This window comes from Dryobates pubescens, chromosome 44 (genome assembly GCF_014839835.1).
Source record: "Dryobates pubescens isolate bDryPub1 chromosome 44, bDryPub1.pri, whole genome shotgun sequence".
NCBI lineage: Eukaryota > Metazoa > Chordata > Aves > Piciformes > Picidae > Dryobates > Dryobates pubescens.
In genome coordinates, this window is record NC_071655.1 from 127320 (window position 1) to 148975 (window position 21656).

The window sequence follows — 21656 nt, forward strand, 5'->3', positions numbered from 1 at the left end:
ACCAAAATCATTTCCCCACAAGCTGCAGCAGAAGTCTTACCAGATCAGCACCGGCCTGAAGCAGCACATCTGCAACATCTGTGTGGCCATTCTCGCAAGCATAGGTCAGAGCCGTGTCTCCCGTGGCGGTGGTGGCGTGAACATTGGCTCCTGGAAGCAAAGGATGGATTTTCTCTTAGTGCACATCTCCTTACCAGGTATCTCACACCAGCTAGACTCAAAAAGCAAGGCACTTCATCTGTGACAACAGCTGTGCTCTGCTGACCAATGGCTCGCACGGCCCCGGGGCACTGCGCTCAGGGGAGAAATGGCTGCGGCAGTAAAACTCCTCTAGAGGAGGGGATGGAGGCCAAGGCTTGGAAAAGCACAGCTGGCAATCCAGGCACCTCACCTCACTTAGTCCCAGGTTCCCTCTGCAGCAAGGAAGATTTCAGTTGTTACCCTAAGTCAAAGTACATCCAGATCATGGTCCAGACCACGGCAGGAAGCTGCACGGCGCAGAAAGCCAGGCCCGATGCGTGTCACCGAATCAGGACCAACAGCACAAGCCCAGACACCTCTGAAGCTGTCACTTCTTCCCTCCTCTTCAAAATACTTTTACAGTGTTTTTGTGGAAGTATTTTTACTGGCTCTGTATACCCCAGCTGCATGAAGCTCTGCCTGCTCCGTGCTGTGCGATGCCTCAGTCTGCCCCAACCATGCCAATGCCATTACCCATTTCCTTATTTTCAAGGTGTGAGATATATTTAGAGACTCCCTGATGCCAAAGCAAGGCTCCCCAGTTAACTTCCTGCATTATCAGAAGTGGAGTGCAAGCAGCATTCCAAGTGAGCTGGTGATGGGTGTCACATGCTGGTGTCACTGCACAAAGAGACACAGTTGTTACTGTCCCTCGCTGAGCAGGGAGCATTGCTTTCTAGAATTACAAATCCAGCTAATTTTATGCTTATTCTTAGAGAGGAGCACACAGAGGAACAGGCTCCCAGAGCAAGGCAGAGCTCCAAAATGTAGCCTTTTGTTTACCACTTTAAGCAGGGTTGACACACTTCAGTCTCTACCAACTTTAAACTGACAGATTCATAGGTTCACAGAATGCTTTGGGTTGGAAGGGACCTTCAAGATCATCCAATTCTGGCTGCCTGCCATGGGCAGAGACACCTCCTACCAGCCCAGGTTGCTCAAGGCCTCATCCAGCCTGGCCTTGAACACCTCCAGAGAGGGTGCATTCACAACTTCCCTGGGCAACCTGTTCCAGTGTCTCCCACCCTCACTCTCAAGAATTTCTTCCTCATCTCCATTCTCAATCTCCCCTCTTCCAGCTCAAAGCCATTGCCCCTCCCCACCCCAGCTCTTTTATATCACTCTTCTCCCTCTTCAGGTACTGAAAGGCCACTCTGAGGTCTTCCTAGAGCCTTCTTTTCTCCAGGCTGAACAGCCCCAACTCTCTCAGCCGGTCCCCACAGGGGAGGTTCTCCAGTCCTGCGATCATCTTGGTGGCCTCCTCTGGACCTGCTCCAGCAGTCTGATGCACACCTAAGTGTCATTTCCAGCAGGATTTCCTTTTTGATGCAGCACTCCATCACAGCAATGCAGTGGTTATTCAGGGAGGGAGACTGCACAACTGGCTTCCTCAGAGCACAGAAACCCAAGCATTACCTGTAGTAACATTCTGTGGCAACTGCAGTTAGCTGGGAATAAGTCCCTGAGAGCCCTGATGTTTCCAGATGTGCAATGGAAGCCAGTGCTGCTTGAGGCACTTTCCTCCATTACAAGTGTCAGGCAATCAGGAAGTCTAACAGATGCTTTTTTCATCGTGCTAAGGTGTCTAACAATGTTCTTTGTTACAACACTGCCACCATCAAGCCAGGTATCTTATAAATCACATAGAACATGAAGTCTACAACTTCTGTGGCCTAGACCATTTGCACTGCACACATACCTGCTGCCAGCAAGTATTTCACCAGTTCAAGATGGCCCTCCTGAGCAGCTTCCATCAAAGGTGTTGAGCAGCCAAGTTCTATATCAGCTCCTGCCTTAATAAGGAAGTCAGCCACTTCAGAGAACCCTCCACAGCACGCCAGAGTAAGAGCTGTTTCCTGTGTTTCTTCTGTCTGTGCATTTATATTTGCCCCTAGGAAACAAAACCACTGTTACTTTAACTGATCAGACACAGGAGAGGCAGGAAGGAGAATGCTCATCAGCTCCAGGAGGGGAGGTTTAGCTTTGCAAGGAGCTTTGAAAGGGTGGTTTAGTGACAGCGAGGAGCAGGGACGGCCACAGGCTGCACAGGAGGAGCCTGCACAGAACACCTAAGGGCAAACAGCCAACACCCAAGGGAAGCCTGGGGTCTCACCTTGTGCCAGAAGCAAGGCCACCATCTCCTCGTGGCCTTCCCGGGCAGCTTCCATGAGAGGAGTGTAGCCTTCATCGTTGACTTCCTCCAGATTAGCTCCCCTCTCGATGAGGAGGGCTGCGAGCTCCACGTGGCCCCCACAGGCCGCCAGCGTGAGCGGGGACTCAAAGGAGTCCGCAGGCATGTTCACCTGGGCACCGCTGTCTAGCAGCAGGCGTGCCACTTCCACGTGCCCATCCTGTGAACACAGCAACACCAGTCACCAACAGCTGCTCACCCCATGCTGCACTCAAACCCTGGGGCTGAAAACCCTTCTGAAGCCGGGGTCCTTCCACTTGTGATGGTGCCGCAGTTTGGGTAACGCTTGGATTAAACTGACATTTAGTTTCCACCTACATCTAAGTCAGGTTTAAATTGATGAGGATAAAAAGTAGATACATGTGGGGATTCCCCCCCACCCCTTTTCCTAGGGGAACAGGGCAAGAGTTGTGGAATGGAACTTGCTTAAATATCCAGCAAACTAGCTAGGACACAACAGAGGTGACAAACCAGCGCCCTAAGCAAGGAACTCACTTCTTGACTAAACCCCAAAGCAGGCACTGGGAAAACACACAAACCCATTCTGTCTGCAGCTGATTCATGGCTTATACAGACACATACAGGGGGGGAAAAAATCTCCAACTGGCATTTTGTAGATTCTGGGAAAGATGTCTGCAGAGAAAATCTGTTACACTGAGGGAGGTAACAAGAAGAGGGAAGACTTGAATAAACCTTTAAGACGACTGGGAAGTGTTTGGGATGAAGCAATAGAGGGAAGGGAATGAAGACTGCCAGAGCAGTCCCTCTGAGTCCCTACCACTCAAAACACATAAATGAAACTGTCAGCTTCCCAAGAAACTATTAGAGAACTCCTCAAAGTTCCTGGAAATAGCTAAAGTACCAAAAAGCCTGAAGAGGTTTGTAGAGAGCCTCAATCTCCCTGGAAAGGGAAAAAATGTAAGGAAGTTTAAGTGGTAGGAAAGAAGAAACTCAGAGGGCTCTTCCCCCTCCCCAGCTTAAGAAACTGGAACCCAAACTTGGGGAACAATTTGAAGGAGAGATCTTGGAACACTGACACAGATGACAACAGCTAATGGAAGGGGAAGGCTTAAGTCATGCAAAGAGTTCTCAGAAACAGAGGGTCTGAGGGTCTAATCAGAGGACACCTCGTCCTAGAGCAATTAACAGAGCAACAGGGATGGGAAGGGAACTCAAAGTAAAAGGCTTGAATTGAAGCAGGCTCTTTGTATCCCTCAGTGGAGAGAAAACCACTTTCTGCTTTGTGTGCTGCAAGTGCTGAGGTGTAAGCTGCATCACCCTGGACACCACTTGACCTCAAGGAAATGCAGGGCTCTTCCAGGAGCTGTCAGCTGGGGTTCAGGAATTGGAGCCCTGTGTCTTGACCCAGTGGTTCTCATGGGATTTGGGTTAAGATGGACTCATTCTCTAAACTAGTCCAAATGCCTGCTGACAGATTTTGCTACAGAGCTAATGAATGCTTCTGCCTGAAGAAGAGACAAAATGGGCCAATTTCAGTGGTAAACAGTAGCTGTTTTTATACTGCATCCTTGGAGGGAACCTAAAGCTGGGCAACAACGACACTGGCAAACCCCTCTGCCCATGGCTCAAGCCAGAGCTGTCCAAGCTCGAGCACTGATCCTGAGGGGTGATTTTTGAAGTTACAAAGCTAAGAATTCCACTGATCCCCAAAATCAAAAGAAGTTCTTCCACATTAAGATCAGCAGCCTCAAGCACACTAACAGCTCCCAATTCTAACTTCAGCAGAACTGCCAGCCAGTAGCTTCAACAGCTAACACAGAGCTAGAGGAAAGGGAGCACGAGGCATACCCAGCACACCACTCCTGTGTTGCCAGGAAGCAGGCAGTAGCTGGGAACACTGGCTGCCATCCTCAGAGAAGCTGCCTAAAAGCCAACCACCACCTCATCTAACTGAAGGTATTATCCTAGGTGTGGCCTTGTGCCTTGACCAAACCTCAGAGGCACTTCAGTATCGTTGGTGATTAGAGAACAAACATTTCAGCTTCCTGTCTTTGCAGCATTCAGTAGCAGGAACACAGGGAACACCAGGAATGTCACAATCCTGTGGGGCAAAGGTGCAGCCAAAAGACAAGAAACAAGCTCCAACGCTGAACTCAGGGTTGGGACTTCAAAACAGAGCAGAGGGCCAAGGAAAACATTTTGAGTTTGCAATCACTACAATCTCCTTTAGGTGACAGCACACACCCCCTGCAGCTGCACCCTGGATTCTGGGGTCAACAGCAGGGAAGCCTGTTCCAGGCACCATCTTACCATGGGGAGCCTTACACACAGCTTGGGACATTAGAATCTAACCTTGGCCACTTGATCATCACCTTGGTGCACTAAAGGAAAACTTGACCCTCCAGCCCTCAGAAGCCTGAAGGAACACTGCAGCTATCTTCTAAAGATTAGAGGCTACTGGAAGCAAATGAAGTTTTCCTCTGCTTGATGTCTTCCCACAAAACCAGGGGCCTTGTTTTTCCTTCAAAGAAGCTCCCCAGCTTGAAGAATAGATAGAAGGTCGCCCAAAGTCTGCTCAAACCTGGCTGAAGATATGTGCTCTGACCCAACAGCACACTCATCCTCAGGATGAAACTCTTGGAATGGGAAGTTGTTGTCAATGCCTGTTTTAAAACACACAAGTTTCCGAAGAGCTAAGAACTAAACTGCTTCTGACCCACTGCTTTGTCGAAAGAAAACCTCACAGCACCACTTACAGAAACCTTGCAAACCATCTCCACATGCAAAACACTTCCTGCAGTGGTGAAAAGACAAGTGTAATCCTTTAGTCATCCAGCTCCATGCACCTCTGGAAGGCTCATACCACAATCATCTGAGAGACCTTATTTGTAAAGACAAAGGTTGGGAACTCACTCCTACACTGCAAAATAAACAGTGACTTGGGCTCAACCTGGAATAGGTTGAGCAGTGCACTGCAGATTGGTTACCCTCACACTTCCCATGGGGAGCATTTAAAGCAACACATCACACTCTCAACAGACAGAGTTAACTTTTCCCCACAAGCAGTCGACTAAGACCATCAGCAGCTGGCCACCCATGGGAGCCACAGTAAGTTTTCTTCCTATCAAACTAACACAGGCTCACCTGCAGGCCCAAACCAGCTCATTTGCAAAGGCTCACTTGGGTTTATCCCCCCTTCAAGTCCCCTCTCACTGAGAGGAGAGCAGTACAAGCAGAGGCTATTTACCATGCAAGCCTCCATCAGCGCCGTGTGCATCTCATCTGTTTTATGCTCTTGGTCAGCTCCGGCTTCCAGCAGAAACCGAACCATATCTAAATGGCCTTCGAATGAAACAGAGTAGAGTGAGTGAGGGGTTAACACCACAAGCATTCAGCAGTCAGGCAATACATGAATGACAGCATTCAGATCTCCACAGTTTGCTAGCACAACTTTTACAAGCTCTAACTCACAAACCTGCTGGTTTTACACACTCACAGAAACACTCTTGCAAAACCACCAGCCAGGCTTTGGTCTGTGCCAAGGGCACTGCCCAGCCAGGAGAGGAACACAAACCTCTCTGCTTCAGGCTTGTGCAGCAGGAACCTTCCCTTGTGACTTCAAGCTGTAACAGACTGCTTGTTAGAGTGGCAGACCATTAAGTGTTCCAGGGCAGCATACAAATGGGGAGGGAGGAGAGGAATTATTTTTTAGAGATAGATCCAGGTGGATCTGAACTTTAAGCTTCTTAATCCCAGCACTAACACACACAATGGTTGGAGTTAAGAACCACATGTTGTGCTACAGTATCTGACACTAGTTGTAGAAGCTTCTACCAAACTTTCCCAGTACTTGTTTTCAGCTCAGTCATGGCTTCTGCCATCTGTGAATTTGTCCAAGTTACATTTTCATTGTCTCAACAAGCATCCTCCTCCAAGACATGAACTGATAGGAAAGCAAGGCAGCTTAACCATCTTGCCTAAGATAACAGTCAGTGAAGATCTGGCACTGTGTCACTCTGTCAAAGTTTTAGGTCACGAGAAACAAGAACGTTCCTCCAGCATCCCCAGGAGTAGCACCGCTGAACTCTCTCTGTAAGGACCACCCTATGCTGCAGGCAATACATGACAACTTCAGATGCAGGTTTGCAGATGGCTGATACACAGCCTCCCATTCTACCACAGAGGAAATGCCTCAAGTCACTCTGACAACAACCTGCATCCTTAAAGCTTGCACTAGGAGAAAAACAACTGTTGGAAGTTTTATGGAGGTTTGGAGAAGACACAAATAAACAACCAACCCCCCCCAACCCTAGACACATATTGGCTTACCACTGCACTGAGTTACTTGGGATAGAAGCTTAAATACAGGAGAAATTAAGTGGAAAGTCCACAGTTCATTGTACATAACCATTCACAGACACCACCCAACATGCATCCAGGAATAACACATCAGGCCTCCCAGGAACATTCAGCCTAACTTCCCATCGCCCTAACAACTAACAGAGATGTTCTCAGAACTTGCAGATAGTTGTGAGGGGGATCTGAATAAAACAGGGGAGGTGGCAGCAGGGGAGGGGGAGAGTGGTGGTGTGTCAAAGCACAAGGTTGGACGCAGCCAGTCACAAGTTTTCATCTGCAGCACGTCGGGTGCACGTCCACTGCGTTGGGACACAAGTAGACAGGCTTAACACCACTACACCATGGATCAGCACTGCCTGACACTGAGGTGAAAGCCACAGTCCAGTTCCTTCACAGCTCTAGGAAAATATTCAAATTATGGCCAGAACCTTTTGTTGGATTAATCCTAGCAAATCACTTCAAAGAGAAACACAAAAGAAGGCGAGAGACAGTACCTTTATAGCATGCAAGTGTAAGTGCACTTTCTTTGAACTCGTTGGAGTGAGTGTTGATTCCTGCACCATATTCCAGCAATACTCTTGCAACCTCAACATGACCTGCACTGGCTGCTTCCATTAAGGGGGTATGCCCATTCTCATTGTGGTCTTCTATGTTAGCACCGGCTTTCAATAGCACCTTCACTACATCAACAAAGCCCCCAGCACAAGCGTAAGTGAGAGCTGTGTTCCCTGCAGAGAAGAAGAAGTTGACATGAAAGCCCTTTCCATCACCCACTCCTAATACAGGAAAAGAAACCAGTTTTAACACCTCTGAAAAACAACAATCAACAAGTAACTTTCATACTCACTGCAGAGCTGGGGGGTGGCTGGGTGGTTGGGTTTTTTTTGCCCAGGCCTGTACTGTAATCCCTTGAAAAAAAAACTTACTGGATGGATGAAAATACATTTCCAACCCTGGTATTGGAAGTGACAGACACTCACATATGGCCTGCATTAGAAATGCTGCAGTCAGTTTTAAGGTAAGTTCTGCCTAATACGGCTAAACATCAAGATAAAAAAACCCATTTCCTAGTTCAGCTCCCCAGTGTTTTCAGAAGTATAACAAAGTTTACATTCATTCTACCTTAATATGAACAGAATCCAGCTGCAGGTTAATGCTCTCAGCAAGGTTAGTTAAGCTGTGGTCAAGCATCAGCAACGTGGACAACATTCAATGCTCAAGGAACCTTCTCTATGGTAAAGAGCAGTAGCTGCTCTTGACCAGATGTGCCCCATGGTCATCTTTTACTGGGTAATTTTGGATCAGACAGCTGAGACAAAACTGAACTCCCTGTATTTTTCTGCTCATCTCCCACCACAGTGGTTTGCACAAAGCAGCGCCTCCTATGACACGGTACTAAAACCAGTCTTCAGTAACGGCCAGGTAAGGCACCGAACACCTGCCCTGTGTGCTTGAGAGTTCTGCTCTTAATAGTTCCTGCTCTGCTGTCCTGTGAATGGAGCCATCAGGCACAAAGATGTTCAGAGCAGGTGCAGGCCTCCTGCTCCTCTTTTTAACTCCCTGTGCTCCTGCTTCCGTTACCTGTCGAAGACTGCGCGTTGACGTCCGCGCAGTGGACAAGGAGCAGCTTCACGATGTCTACATAGCCTCCGCTGGCAGCTGCCATTAAGGGAGTGATGTCGCCTTTATTCCCTCGATCCTCAACGTTTGCATGCATTGCTAGTAGCACCTAGAGGAAAAAGTTCACTCTGATGAGTAACAGCAACATTGTGTGTTCAGTTCAGTGAGCCTTGTAACAGCAACTCTCCAGCCATCCCCTTCAGTAGCACCCCCAATGCTGAGGCACAGCAGCACTCCGCAGGACCTGCTCTGTGCTCTGCTTCAGGAAATGCTGGGTTTCTACATCTGCTCAAGTCAGCATCACATTACAGTCAGCAGAGACACTGCAAACTTGCAAGCCTGCCCTGGTGCAGGCTGTGGTCATTAGAGCAGGTACCAAAACACACAGCTGGTCACTGCCAGGACTTGCACCATAGCATCTTCAGAGATGCACAAATCCCACCCTTCGATTCTAGAGTACCAAAGCCAAATCCCAACACAGATTTATGCACTGCTGATGCACATGGGATTTTAAAGAGCATGGAGTGACTGAGCCTTGCAGCATTTGATTGTGCTGCTACTTGAGATCCTCTTGCAACGTCTGTTGACGGAGCAGCTTGGCTGCATCCACAACAATGCCACAGAAGTAGATACATCAAAAAGCAAGGCACGTTCCTCAGAAATCTGCATGACCTAAAGGCCTGGAGAGAGTGGCAATTTTCCTTAAAGACAGTAACTGGAAGCCCACCATGAGTGGATTAACTTAAATTCTAATACATAAAATAATCTTATCAGAACAGCTCCATTGTTTACCGAGCAAAGAAGCTCCTTCGCCAGTGCTTCCCCAAGGGTTCATGGGGACTGTGTGAGGTACTTACTTGTGCCAATTCATAATATCCTGCTGAGCAAGCCAAACAAAGGAGGCTCTCCCCTTCTTCAGTGTGCTCGTTCACACTTCTTCCTTCATCCAGCAGCTTCCGGACAGCATTGACATCCCCATCTGAGCATGCTTCTGCCAAGCTGCGACTGGAAAAGCAGCCACCACAAAGAGAGCTCAGAACACATCCTGCTGGGTAGCCTCCCCGTGCAAGGAATCTACACACCTATTAATTGCACAGGTGAAGCACACACTGTATCTCAATTAGCTCATCCTCATCAGCTGGCAGCCCACACAAGCTCTCACACAGACTAGGTGAAGGAAGAGTGCTCACAGCAAGGTGATTCCTGGTGTCCACAAGATACAGAAATCAACTTCACTGACACTACTCCCGTGTCAGTGCAATGCCAGATGCACAGAGGCTGACAAACTACTCACTACAGGGACCCAAACAAGCTTCTAGTAGAGACTGAAGGCAGTGAGTGAACAGGCCAGGACAGCAGAGAGCACTAACACTGAGCGCTGCAACGAGACCAACGTCTGACCCCTCTCTCCTCTTGCAGGACTATCTCCTTCACTACATATCACAGAATGCTTTGGGCTGGAAAGGACCTTCAAGATCATCCAATTCCAACTCCCTGCCATGGGCAGAGACACCTCCCACCAGCCCAGGTTGCTCAAGGCTGAATCCAACCTGGCCTTGAACACCTCCAGGGAGGGGGCACCCACGACCTCCCTGGGCAGCCTGTTCCAGTGTCTCCCCACCCTCACTCTCAAGGATTTCTTCCTCATCCCCAGTCTCAATCTCCCCTCTTCCAGCTCAAAGCCATTGTCTCTCATCGTATCACACAGGCCAACTGAACCTCATGATTTTTAAGCAGCAGTAACAGCACAAGCCCTACCTTGACTTCTGCTAACTCAAGAAGTGGTAAGAGGCAATTACCACTACAATCATAAGCTACATGTTAGAGGGGAAACACAAGACATCTACATCTGATATCCAAAAGCTCAGCAACCCAGAAGCACTCCGTTAACCTCTGAAGCAGAGAAGAGTTCATTTCCCCTGAGACCTGGGGAAGGGCACTAAACAAATCTTGGCCTCTAAATCTTTTTCCAAAGAAAAAGTCCATGAGGAAAGACAACTGAGAAAGTACTGCTGAGCACAAGTGCAACCAACAGCAAGGCATACTAGATACCAGCTCAGCTACCCCTCTCCAGCTGCTGACACAATGACAGTTAGAAAACACAGGCAAGGGATCACAGCCCCCCAGCCAGTGGGAAACCAGTCAGTGCCCTGGCAGGACGGGAAGGGAGGAAGAGCCTGCTGTGATGGATAGTGGTGGAGTGTGCCCAGTGCACTCCTCTCAGTGTGCAGGAGATGCAGGCTTGCTGCTTCAAACAAAACCTGGTACACTGAGATTCACCAAACCCCTCAAACTTCTAAGTTTTTTTCTGCACAACACACAAGTCCACCCAAGAGATTAATTCACAATGAAGAAAGCAACAATTCCAGCACCAAGCTCCCTCAGGAAAGCACACAAGTTTCAACTATTCAAAGCCTGATCATTAAACTATAGCAAGCCTAAAAAGGACTCATTGACTAAACCTCAACAGAAATGTGGTTAGCACCTACTAGAGAAAAGCTGAGATCTGACCTGATAAGAACATCCAGCATCTGACCACTTCCATGTGCACTGTAACCACCGAGTACTTTGAGCAAAATAACTGCTGTTTTGGTGAAGTTGGTGATTTGGCTATGCAGCCAAGTCCATACACTGAAGCATGGGATTCAGCTAAGGGGCTGGGAGCAGAGCAAGGGCCAGCTGCGTGCTCCCGACACAAGCAGCCACACAGCCCTGCTGCAGCCCACCCCTAAGCAGACATCTACAGCTCAGGTTCTGGTGGTCGTCTGGAGGAAAGGGTGGAGACTCCTGCACTTCTGCACACACACAGCCTAGCCACAACAAACAGGAACCATCCAACACCATAACTTGCAAGGCAAATCCCCAATCAGATCATCAGTCTCAGGAGATGACCTTGAGCCACCTCCTGTAACACAGAACTGCTGTGCAACCAGATATGCTCTGTGACCAAGCTATTAAAACAGGACTGGGTGACTGCCACCTCCAGAGATCCCTCAGCTTTGCTCTCTGCTCAGCTTCCCTTTGAGATATTTCCACAGTTTTTGAAAAGTGCAAGAGTGCCACTGGGAAGCCCTTCCAGATGAGGCATGGAATGCTGCTGGCATTTGCTCCAAGGTGGGCTGCTGACTCATGTTCAACCTGTCCACCACAGAACTCAGATCTTTCTTCAAAGCTGATTTTCAGCCATTCAGCCCTCCCCACTCATACCAATGCACAGAGATATTCCTCCCCAGGTGCAAGACATTAATTTCCCCCTGTAGCAGCTCAGGAGATTTCCTGCTGGTCCCTTTTTCCACCTTGTCAAGGGTCCCTCTGAATGGCAGCACAACCACCTGGTCCTTCAAGTGCTCCTTTCGGGTTTGCATCAGCAGCAGACTTGCTGAGGATGCACTCTACCTTCACACAAATCATTGATGAAGACATTAAAGAGTGCCAGCCCAACACCATCCCCTGGAGCACATCACCAGTACACTATGCCCTGGAGTACACCAACTTGCCTTCACCTGGACTTCAAGCTACTACAGCTGGCAGTTCAGGTTTTCAATCCACCACACTGCCAGCCTAGCTGGTCTGTACTCCAGCAGCACGTCCCATGGGACACTGCTCTCACACTGTGAGGCAACACCCACTGCTCTCCACTCACCTGCTAACACAGCCATCTCACTGGAGAAGGCTAGCAGCCCAAGCCTGATCTCTCCCTTGCAAAACCATGCTGACCACTTCCCATCATCATTTTGGACAGACTATGCTGGGAAATGGCACCCAGAAGGATTTCTCCTCTACCTTTCCAGGGACTGCTTATAATGTCCCCTGAATTTGCTGTGGCCCTGGGCAGTCTGATCTAGTTGGAGGTATCCTTGCTGACTGCAGGGGGGCTGGACAAGACTATCTTTGAGGGTCCCTTCCAATCCAATGCAATCTGTGAACCCTCTTTCTTGACCTTCTTGAGGACAGCAGTGACATCTGCTTTCTTCCACTCCTCAGGAAACTCCCTCACTCCCCACTGACCTTTCCAATAAATTGGGACTGATCTCACAGTGCCATTGGCCAGCTCCTTCAGTACTCATGGGTGCATCCTAGCAGGTCCCATCAACTTGCTCACTGGGCTATGTTCAGCCTATTTAAATGCCTCCTGACCGGATATCAACCAAAGGCAAGCCCTCCTTGGTCCAGATCTTCCCACTCATCTCAGAGGCTTCACCAGTAAAGTCCAAGGCAAAGGCAGCAATCACTCCCTCCTCCATGGCCCCTGCCAGATTCTGAGGGAGGCCTTCACCCTCCTTTTGCAGCTCTAGTTTATCTAGCTTGCCTTTCATGCCCTTTGCCAGATTTCTCTCCAGGTGGGCTTTGGCCTTCCTAACCACATCCCTGTATGCTTGGATATTTGTGTCCATATCCCCCATGGGCCACCTGGTCTGCTCCCACCTTTTGCATGCTTCCTTGTTATGCTTCCCCAGCATCTTTTCATCTCCTCCTGTTTTGATCCACCTATAATTTATCTAGCTGCAGGTAGGAAAGGAAACTGCATCTGTCCCATCTCTGTATGAAAACTGTGCTCAGTGCCTCAGGACTGCTCTCCCTGTCAGCACTTTGTTTTGCAAATCCCAAGTCTGTGTTCCAAGAGGACATTCCACTTCAGACTTTCGTGTTTTGATCCTAGATCACTATAGCCAGGAACACCCCAACAGCTTAGGAATCATTTGCATCACTTGTCAGAGCACAACACATTGCAAGACTCCTAAAGGTGCTTTGAAATTCCCTATGCAGAAGGAAAGCTTTTGATGGCATAGGACAAACCCTCAGTTCTGCCACCAGGGGAGTGAAATGCCACCCTCCTTAATTGCCAGTTACAAAAAGTTATCAAATTACAGAGGTTTTTTCCCTTCAGTTTCTGAGCAAGATCCTGCAGCAAACCACTGCCCTGCACATCGTCTTACAGTGTTCTCTTACAACTTTTAACACAAGGAACTACACGCATTCAGTTGCCAGGGAAGTGTGCTGGGGCAGTAAAGAAGCAACTCTTCTACAGCTAAGAATCCATCTCCTTTTTGAAAGAGAAATCACTTTCCAGTACAGAGAAAGAACAGCAGGTTAGAAGTCACACATTGCTGTACTTTTGCACTTGGAAGCCCATAACCATAATAAGGCATATGGAGGTGCTGGAAGGTGTCCAGAGCAGGGCCACGAGGATGAGCAGAGGGCTGGAGCACCCCTCCTATGAGGACAGATTGAAGGAGTTGGGGCTGTTCAGTCTGGAGAAGAGAAGGCTCTGAGGTGACCTAATTGTGGCCTTCCAGTATCTGAAGGGGGCCTACAAGAAGGCTGGGGAGGGACTGCTCAGGATCTCAGGTAGTGATAGGACTGGGGGGAATGGAATGAAGCTGGGGGTGGGGAGGAAGTTCTTCCCCATGAGAGTGGTGAAGCCCTGGAATGGGCTGTCCCGGGAGGTGGTTGGGGCACCGTCCCTGGAGGTGTTTAAGCCCAGGCTGGATGAGGCTCTGGCCAGCCTGATCTAGTGTGGGGTGTCCCTGCCCATGGCAGGGGGGTTGGAACTGGATGACCCTCGTGGTCCCTTCCAACCCTGACTGATACCACGATAACCTGACAGCACAGTAGTTACACCTTGAGACTCAGCCTTGCTTCCGCCAGCAGCGGAGCAGATACCTCACCGACCACAAGAGGCACCCAGTTTGAGCCTGAAGACACCACCTTCCCCCCCGGGCTCGGGCAGCCATCGATACGTACTTGTCCACTTGTCCTGCGTTGTGATTGTTCTCGGCCCTCATCCGCGTCAGCGCCGCAGCAGCCTCGTCCAGCGCACAGCTGACGGACGACGTCAGTCTTCGGAGCACCTCCGGATCTGCGAAGGCTTTGCCATCGGCAGTGGACAATTTACCAATCCCTTCGGGCGGGTTCGTTCAGTCAGGTTAGTAGGGAGGTCACACAAAAGAAATGCAAAGACACTGGTTTAGATTTCAGCCACATGCACTATTAGTCACAAGTCATTTGCACACATGCCATCAGATCAGCTCCTGCAGGGGGACTGCTCACACGGGGCGGCCGGTGAACTGCTCCTCAGCTGGCAGCCTCGTTGCCTGCCCCAAACTCCCAACCCAGGCCCCTAAATCATTTTAACATCACAGTTCAAGAAAAAAATGACTAATCTCAGGGGAATAAGGATAATGCCAAGGGTCAAAGCCAAAAGCAGAAGTTTGTATTGCTCCACGAGCTTGGTTTAATATTTTGAATGTGACTACTCTTCCAATTTCAAATGTGCAGTCGGTACCTCTCCCACCCACTTCTACCCAAAATGAAGAGGGCTTAGCTCTGAACACCTTTTCCTCAAGAGCTGGAAGGAAAACCAGTATCAGCTGACACTTCCAAGGGTTTCACAGGCTAAATCGCATGGCACAGGCACAAAGCTTCTGAAACGATGTCTGGAGTCTTGAAGATGTGTGAAATCCATGCCCCTGCTCCACCAACACCACAGCAGAAACGCTGAGACTTAGCTTTTGCAAGAGCTTTGGTTTTGAGGTGCCTCTGCTGCAGGACTGAAGGTTAAGGCCAGCACAGAACAGCCCCATACGAAGGTGTTTATGTGACTCCTTCACAGGACTGACACACCGTGGCACAGAGGAGCAGTTTTACTCCACCTAGCCCAGCACAGCCTCTTTGACACACACACAGACCCCTGCGTGGTTCCCTCTGCAGCGCAGACAGGGCTGAGATCTGCACATCAGACGCTGTGAGGTATACAATGCACCGAGGAATGGCACACACCTGACCCACCCCAAAACATTTCACATGCTAGAGAAGGCAAATGATCACTGGTGCACACATGAGCTACCCTCACCAATGAGCAATGGGTAACTGCTCGAGTCCTTAGCTGTTGCACAGGGTTGCGTTAGATAGAAGCCCTGTGAATAGCAGCTCAGAAGATTTGCTGCCTGCTACATGCACATCTCCGCAGGATTGATGTGCACTGTCTCTCCTACAACCCAGCTCCTAACTATTACAGAACAAACACTGAATTACTACTTTGGAAGTCTGAAACACTGTCTCCAGACAATGCATTTCCAATTTGTTTTTCATTAATGTAAGAATCAATACTTACCAAATTTCTCTGCCCTGACAATTTCACCCAGCATACGCCAGGCACTTGGCCCATCGCCCTACCTCACTGCCGCAGTGCTTCTAGGGGCTGGCTTACAGCATCCAAACTCAGCATTGCTGGAAATAAAGAATCCCTGTCCCAACATCAAGGCAGACATCTAGGAGGGGAAGCAGAACTCTGCTTCGCTGACTGAAACTGAGCATGGGCTCTGAAGGCTGAGATGAGCTGCTTAAGATCCAAGAGCACTGCCTCCCTGGCTTCAACATCCTGCCTGAGACCACTTCAGCATTGTCAAAACTTACAATAACTTGCCCACTCCACGACAAAATGTGCACTTGCAGCTAGGCCTGCCCACACCACATCCATCTGGGTTGCAAAGTCTGCTTTGCAGTGCACTAGGCAATCAGAGCACGCAGCCATGGACTTTTGACCCCGTGTACTCCAAGAGGCTACCAGCCGCGTGCCCCCTTCCAGCTCTGGACACCAGGGGAGACCCTGCAAAACCATGCCAGGGATCCAGCACTGTGTACACAGAGCAAAGTTAACAGCTCTGCTTCCCCAGCACAGCTCACAGCAGCTACACAGATGTTTACACTGGCTAATTCTGGTGGCACTGCTGGCTTACTCTAGCTTCTCGTGTACACAGAAGTACTGCCTGAGGAAAGGGAACGAAGTCTTCACAACTCAGCACTGAGGCCCCATCCAGGACTGAAGCTGAACTCTGCAGCAAGCAAAGTACAAACATTCTTGGGAGAAATCCACAGGATTTAGAAGAATGACCCTTGAGCAGAGGCTAAGAAAGCAGAGATAAAGCTCATGAGGGACAGCACAGCAGCAGCTTCCTCCCACTGAAAAGGCTCTCATGAAGGAACTGGTAAAAGGCTCTGCTGCTGGCAAACGTAAAACACAGTCCTGTCAAACAGACCAACCAACCAGCAAACAAACAAAAGGCCACCCAAAACACAACAAAAACCCCACAGGAAGCCCAAAAAACCTACCTGTCTGTCTGAAACCAGACTGAGTATCTCCAGCATTTCAGATCACTGTGGTAAGGGATCAGCCAGATCACCTGGAGACCACCTCCCCTTGCCTGCTCTCTCCATTTTCCAGCCTCCTTGCCGGCTCATGTTCTGCTGGTTGGCAACCAGCACCCCCAGGTCTTTTCCTGCTGGGCAAATTCCAGCCACTCTGCCCCAAGCCTGGCGCATTCACAGGGCTCTTGTGACTCAGCACTTGGCCTTGTTGAAGCTCATACAACTGTTCTCAGCCCACTGACCCAGCCTGGCCATGTCTCTTTGCAGAGCCTTCCTACCCTGCAGCAGATCAACTTAGAGTCCTCTGCCCCAAATCTCTAACTGGTTTTGGTGTCCACATCTTCAGTGTTCTTATGTCACTCTGCCAGGTGTTGTAAGATGCTTCCTACACACAAGGACAGCAATCTGTTCTACAGGATGGACTAAAACTCTTATCTCCTCCTATCCAAGGAATACTAAAATCATCCAAGACCATTCTCCACATTTGCTCAAACTCCTCCTCCTTACACACAGGTGCTCACACCTTCTCACATTAGCCTCCTGGCATATGACTGATCTGACACCACCTGAACTGAAACCCAGCTGTCTGACTTTCTGTGCTTCCTGCAGGCCAGTGGCCCGTTTCAAGTCACCACAGAGCCCACGGAACATCATGTTTGCATGGAATGATCACTGTGGCAGGACAAGAACATGGGCAACACTGCAAATTGTTCTTTAATGCAAAGAGTCTACACCAGCTGACCACACAGAGATGGTGCCACTCCAAATGCAAAGGTCCAGCTCCCATTGAAATGATTAAGAGCTCGTTCACAAGCACACCACAAGGACGACCTTCAGGAATACAACATCAGCTGCCATGCAAATGCCAAAAGGTGAGTTAAAAATAACCTGTAGGGCGACAGAAGGGCCAAGCTTCACAGCAATACCAAGAGCAGCCGCCCTGGAAGCCACTATTTAAGGACAGCCCTGAATAAGAGATTGCTAGAAGGACAGAGAGAAGAGAGATCATCACCTGTACTGTGATTCTCACTGCCTTTTCCTCCAGTGTCCTCAGCAAGCCCACTGCAGGGCACACCTTCAGCCTGCCTCTCTGGGACAGTTCTTCTGCTGAAGCCACAAGCCGGAGTGTTCAAAAACCCTGGCAGGGCCAAGGCCAGAAGCATTATCCAACAACTGAGAAGAGAGCTCTTAACCATTCCCAACACTCCATCAAATCCAGCAGGGTTGGATTATCTTATATGCTGAGCTTAATTTCTGTGCTACTGCTATCCCCCCCTTTTACCAAGTGATTTGCTTACAACTGGCTTTGTCCTAACTGGAAAGAGTTTTCCTTTCCAACAAATCCAGACAGCCACAGCACCTCCCAAAGTTTCTGAACCTCAGCTGTCACCCAGGCACACTTCTGGAGAGCCAATGCCATTCTTTATTACCATGCAGACTGAAAATCAACCTCTCTAGAGGCAGTGCCATTCCCTGGAGCCAGGGCTTGAGGTGCAGCCACCACGGTGTGTCACAGACTGTACCAACTGCCCTGGCAATCGCTTCCTGCAACACAGCTAACTCCTCTTGTGCAGCAGGCATGGCCTGCCCAAGCATGGTGCAGCTTGACAGACTCTTCAGCAGATGATTTGTCATCCAATAAAACCAAACAGAAAACCTGAGGCAGGAGATCATTCTTCCCAACTGTATTGTCCTGCATTTACCAGCTTTTAACTCTGTGACATTCCCAGACCGAAATCCTAACCCTGAAGTGTCCTCCCGCTGCTTGCTGCCAGTTTTTGATTGGTTTGTTGGTAAACCTTAAATGTGGAAGTTCAGGATACTAGAAGGTGATGTCATGTATCAAAAATACAGCTGGGCTTCTGTCCCAGCATCTCTAAGATAAACCTCAATGAATAAACATCTAAACCTCCACCCTTGTATCATAACAACTCCAAATCCTGCATCAGTAAGAATCTAGCTTCCAGTTAAGATACAAACACCTTTGGGTAAGTGCCAGGTCAGCAGTTGGCTATTCCCTCCCTCCAAAGGCCAGACTCTGGGGAGAATTCCAACTGCAAGAGGCTTCAGCATGGGGTCACATTCATTTCCCCATTCTTTCACAAAGGAAGGGCAACAAGGCAGGAGAAGGGCCTGAGGGAGCTGGGGGTGTTCAGGCTGGAGGAGGCTGAGGGAGACCTCATGGCTCTCTACAGCTCCCTGAAGGGAAGTTGGAGTGAGGAAGGGGCAGCCTCTTCTCCTTAGTGGCAAGAGACAGGAGCAGAGGAAATGGTTCCAAGCTGCACCAGGGGGGGCTGAGGCTGCAGCTCAGGAAACCTGGGCAGGGATGCCTCTCAACTAGCCCAGGTTACTCAAGGCTCACGAGAGGGCATCCAAAACCTCTCTGAACAATCCATTCCAGAGTCTTGCCACCCTGGTAGTGAAGAATTGCTTCCTAAGATCCAATCTAAACATATTCTCCTTCATATTCTCCTTCTCCTTTTCCCCTTGTCCCCTCAGTGGACACTCTTGTAAGCAGTCCCTCTCCAGACTTCCTGTAGGTTCCCTTCACGTATTTGAAGGCAGTTATAAAGTCCCCCCAGAGTCTTCTCTTCTCCAGGCTGAGCAACCTCAGCTTCCTTAGCCTATCCTCATAGCAGAGGTGTTCTCTCCTCCACTCCTAAGCCAAGTTATCCACGTGCTTACCTCCTCATGCTTTGTCTTCTTTAGATTCCTGACTATGACAGACATCATCTAAATGTTCCTATCAGATGGATTTTGTTCAAGATGTCCATTTTGCCCCATCACAAGACAACTGAGTTACCTTTCCTGAAGCTGAAACAACAGGAGCTGCCAGAAATGACTCAGTGCTCCTCCTCTGCCCGGCTTGCCTCAGCTTCCTACCCCACAGCAAGAGGAATCTGACCAGCAAAGGCTCTTCCTAAAGAGAACTGCCAAGAGGAGAGAAAGCTGTGCAGCCAGGAACGGAAGATTCCTGTCTGGTGATGACAGCAAACGGGTACTAAACCACCTTGCACACCTCTTCCCTGTGCCACTCACTGCAGCTGTCCAACTTTGTCTGTTCCCCAGTAAAGTATCTTTACAAAGAAGCCAAACAAGCCACATTTTCAAGGCTTCTATTAAATCTCTAGCACAGACACATTTGCCTTACTGCAAGGTGACAAGTTCCCAGACAGTCCTCAGCATTGCTGGTTCCTTGCAGGAACCAGGACCTTCAGACACAGTCACTCACTTATGTGCATAGAATCACACTCCTCACTCCACCAAATGCACTTTGACCCCATCCATATGACATGTAATTAATACAGGAACATTGTGAATTGCTCCTGTGTCACAGTTAGAGATGTACTTCATCAGCAAATTGCTTTCTCACCCAAATCACTGCAGATAAGCATCTGGGAGAGCTATCTGCCTTTTTAATTACCTCATGCTCTCAAGAAGCAAGTACAATTAGAACAGAAGTAGCAATACAGGGGAAAAAATGGCAAGTTCTGGGGCAGTCATCATTTCAAGAGCAATTCAGTGGCTGAATTGCATCAAACAAACAAAAGCTCAGGTATGAGAGGGGTCAGAGTTCAACACAAAGTATGAAAACCTACATTCAAATACAAGCAAGGGCTCACATTTCCTCTAGCAGAGGACTGAACAGACATTAATGCTGAACTTGTCTAGATTGGTGTGGAACAGCCACTCATTCTCTCCCCATTCTGGGGTTTCATTTGCTTGAAGTACCTTTGGAAGAATTAAGCTTTAGTTCAAAACACAGCAGGTTCATTCCCAGCTTGCATAAAACACTCAATCCCTCCTACTGGCTACTCACAGCAGCCCCTGGACTGAGGTTCTTACTCTCTACCTACCAATACCTAGGCTTCAATCAACACCTAACTGCTAGCTTATTCCTTACTTGGCACTATTCAAGAGGCAACAAGACAGAGAGGGGTAAGGCAGAAAGGAGGGGAGAAAGCAGCATCTTCCTCAGCCCCAGGATTTTGTACAGGAAAGGAACTTTGGTTTCCTTGGCCCTTTTTGTAAAAACAAAAAATAGGGCAAAAGAGATGAAGGCAAAGACAGCTCTGCGGTGCATGGCAAGAGAGGTTCACTCAAACTATCTGCCTTTTGGCTTGCCAGACACAGGGAGCTCTGGATTCAGCCTTGGAAGAGGAAAACCTTCTGATTATTCACTGTGAGTTAAAAGCAAAGGCAGAAAACCAGTCCAGCAAACAAACCCTGACCACCACCAACCCAAAAGCCTGGCAACATCAGAGGGTCTGCTAGGTGAGACTGCAACAGGAAAGGGTCAGACAAAATTACTCACCAGCAAATTGCTCTAACCCTGAGGCAGATACAACCCCAGGCACATGCCAAGACAGGGATGAGTTCACTTCAGTGACAGGACTGTGGCTTGTGTTTTGTATTTTATCATCACTTTCTACAAGGGCTTGCAGTGACAAGGTGAGGGGGAATGGCTTCATGCTGGAAGAGGAGAGATTTAGACTGGATATTAGGAAGCAGTTCTTGACAGGGAAGGTGGGGAGGCACTGGAACAGGTAGCCCAGGGAGGTTGGGGATGCATCCTCCCTGACGGTGTTCAAAGCCAGGCTGAACAGGGCCTTGTGCAACCTGGTCTAGTGGAAGGTGTCCTTGGCAATGGCAAAGGAGCTGGAATTAGATGGTCTTTAAGGTCCCTTCCAACCCAAAGTGTTCTTTGATTCTATGACTCTAACCCTGAAGCACAAACTACTCCTCCTACATTTTCTCAGTCTGCAAAGCTCCCTACAGGAAAGTCCCAGCTCCCTGAGCGCCCTCATCATAGGCAACAGCACCAGAGAGTGCAGCAGTGTCCACCAAGGCCTGGCAGGGTGGTTGTTTTAACTTGAAAAGTCACACAGCAACAGCCAATTCTGCCACCTCCAGTAAATCCTTGGCATTTGCTCTGCTGTTTGCTGCTTGTTTTCCATTCAAAAAGCACTTTCAGCCAGGGCAGCTAAGGCCTCCTCTCTCATTTGTTTTGGATCTTAGGAAAACATAGAGCCTTGCATCTGAGAGGAAGGTTCAAAACACAAAGCTAACTCAAATGATGAAGGACAAAGGTGGGATTGAGTACTGGTTTATAAGCATCTAAATTACTCTGGACATG

The 21656-nt window shown here is 49.0% G+C and overlaps 1 protein-coding gene across 2 annotated transcripts in view; it reads right to left on the reverse strand.

The window, feature by feature from the left end:
* The window catches only part of ANKHD1 (ankyrin repeat and KH domain containing 1), a 96572-nt gene that overhangs the window by 50347 nt on the left and 24569 nt on the right, over positions 1–21656 (reverse strand). The window contains exons 3-10 of one of the 2 annotated variants that reach the window (XM_054177713.1): positions 14117–14273; positions 9229–9376; positions 8333–8480; positions 7246–7479; positions 5640–5734; positions 2354–2591; positions 1940–2131; positions 41–150 (exon numbers count right to left, since the gene is read on the reverse strand). In XM_054177713.1, the coding sequence (XP_054033688.1) occupies positions 41–150; positions 1940–2131; positions 2354–2591; positions 5640–5734; positions 7246–7479; positions 8333–8480; positions 9229–9376; positions 14117–14273 (1322 nt within the window). The remainder of the gene's footprint in view (positions 1–40; positions 151–1939; positions 2132–2353; positions 2592–5639; positions 5735–7245; positions 7480–8332; positions 8481–9228; positions 9377–14116; positions 14274–21656) is intronic. The other variant, XM_054177714.1, reaches the window with a different exon arrangement.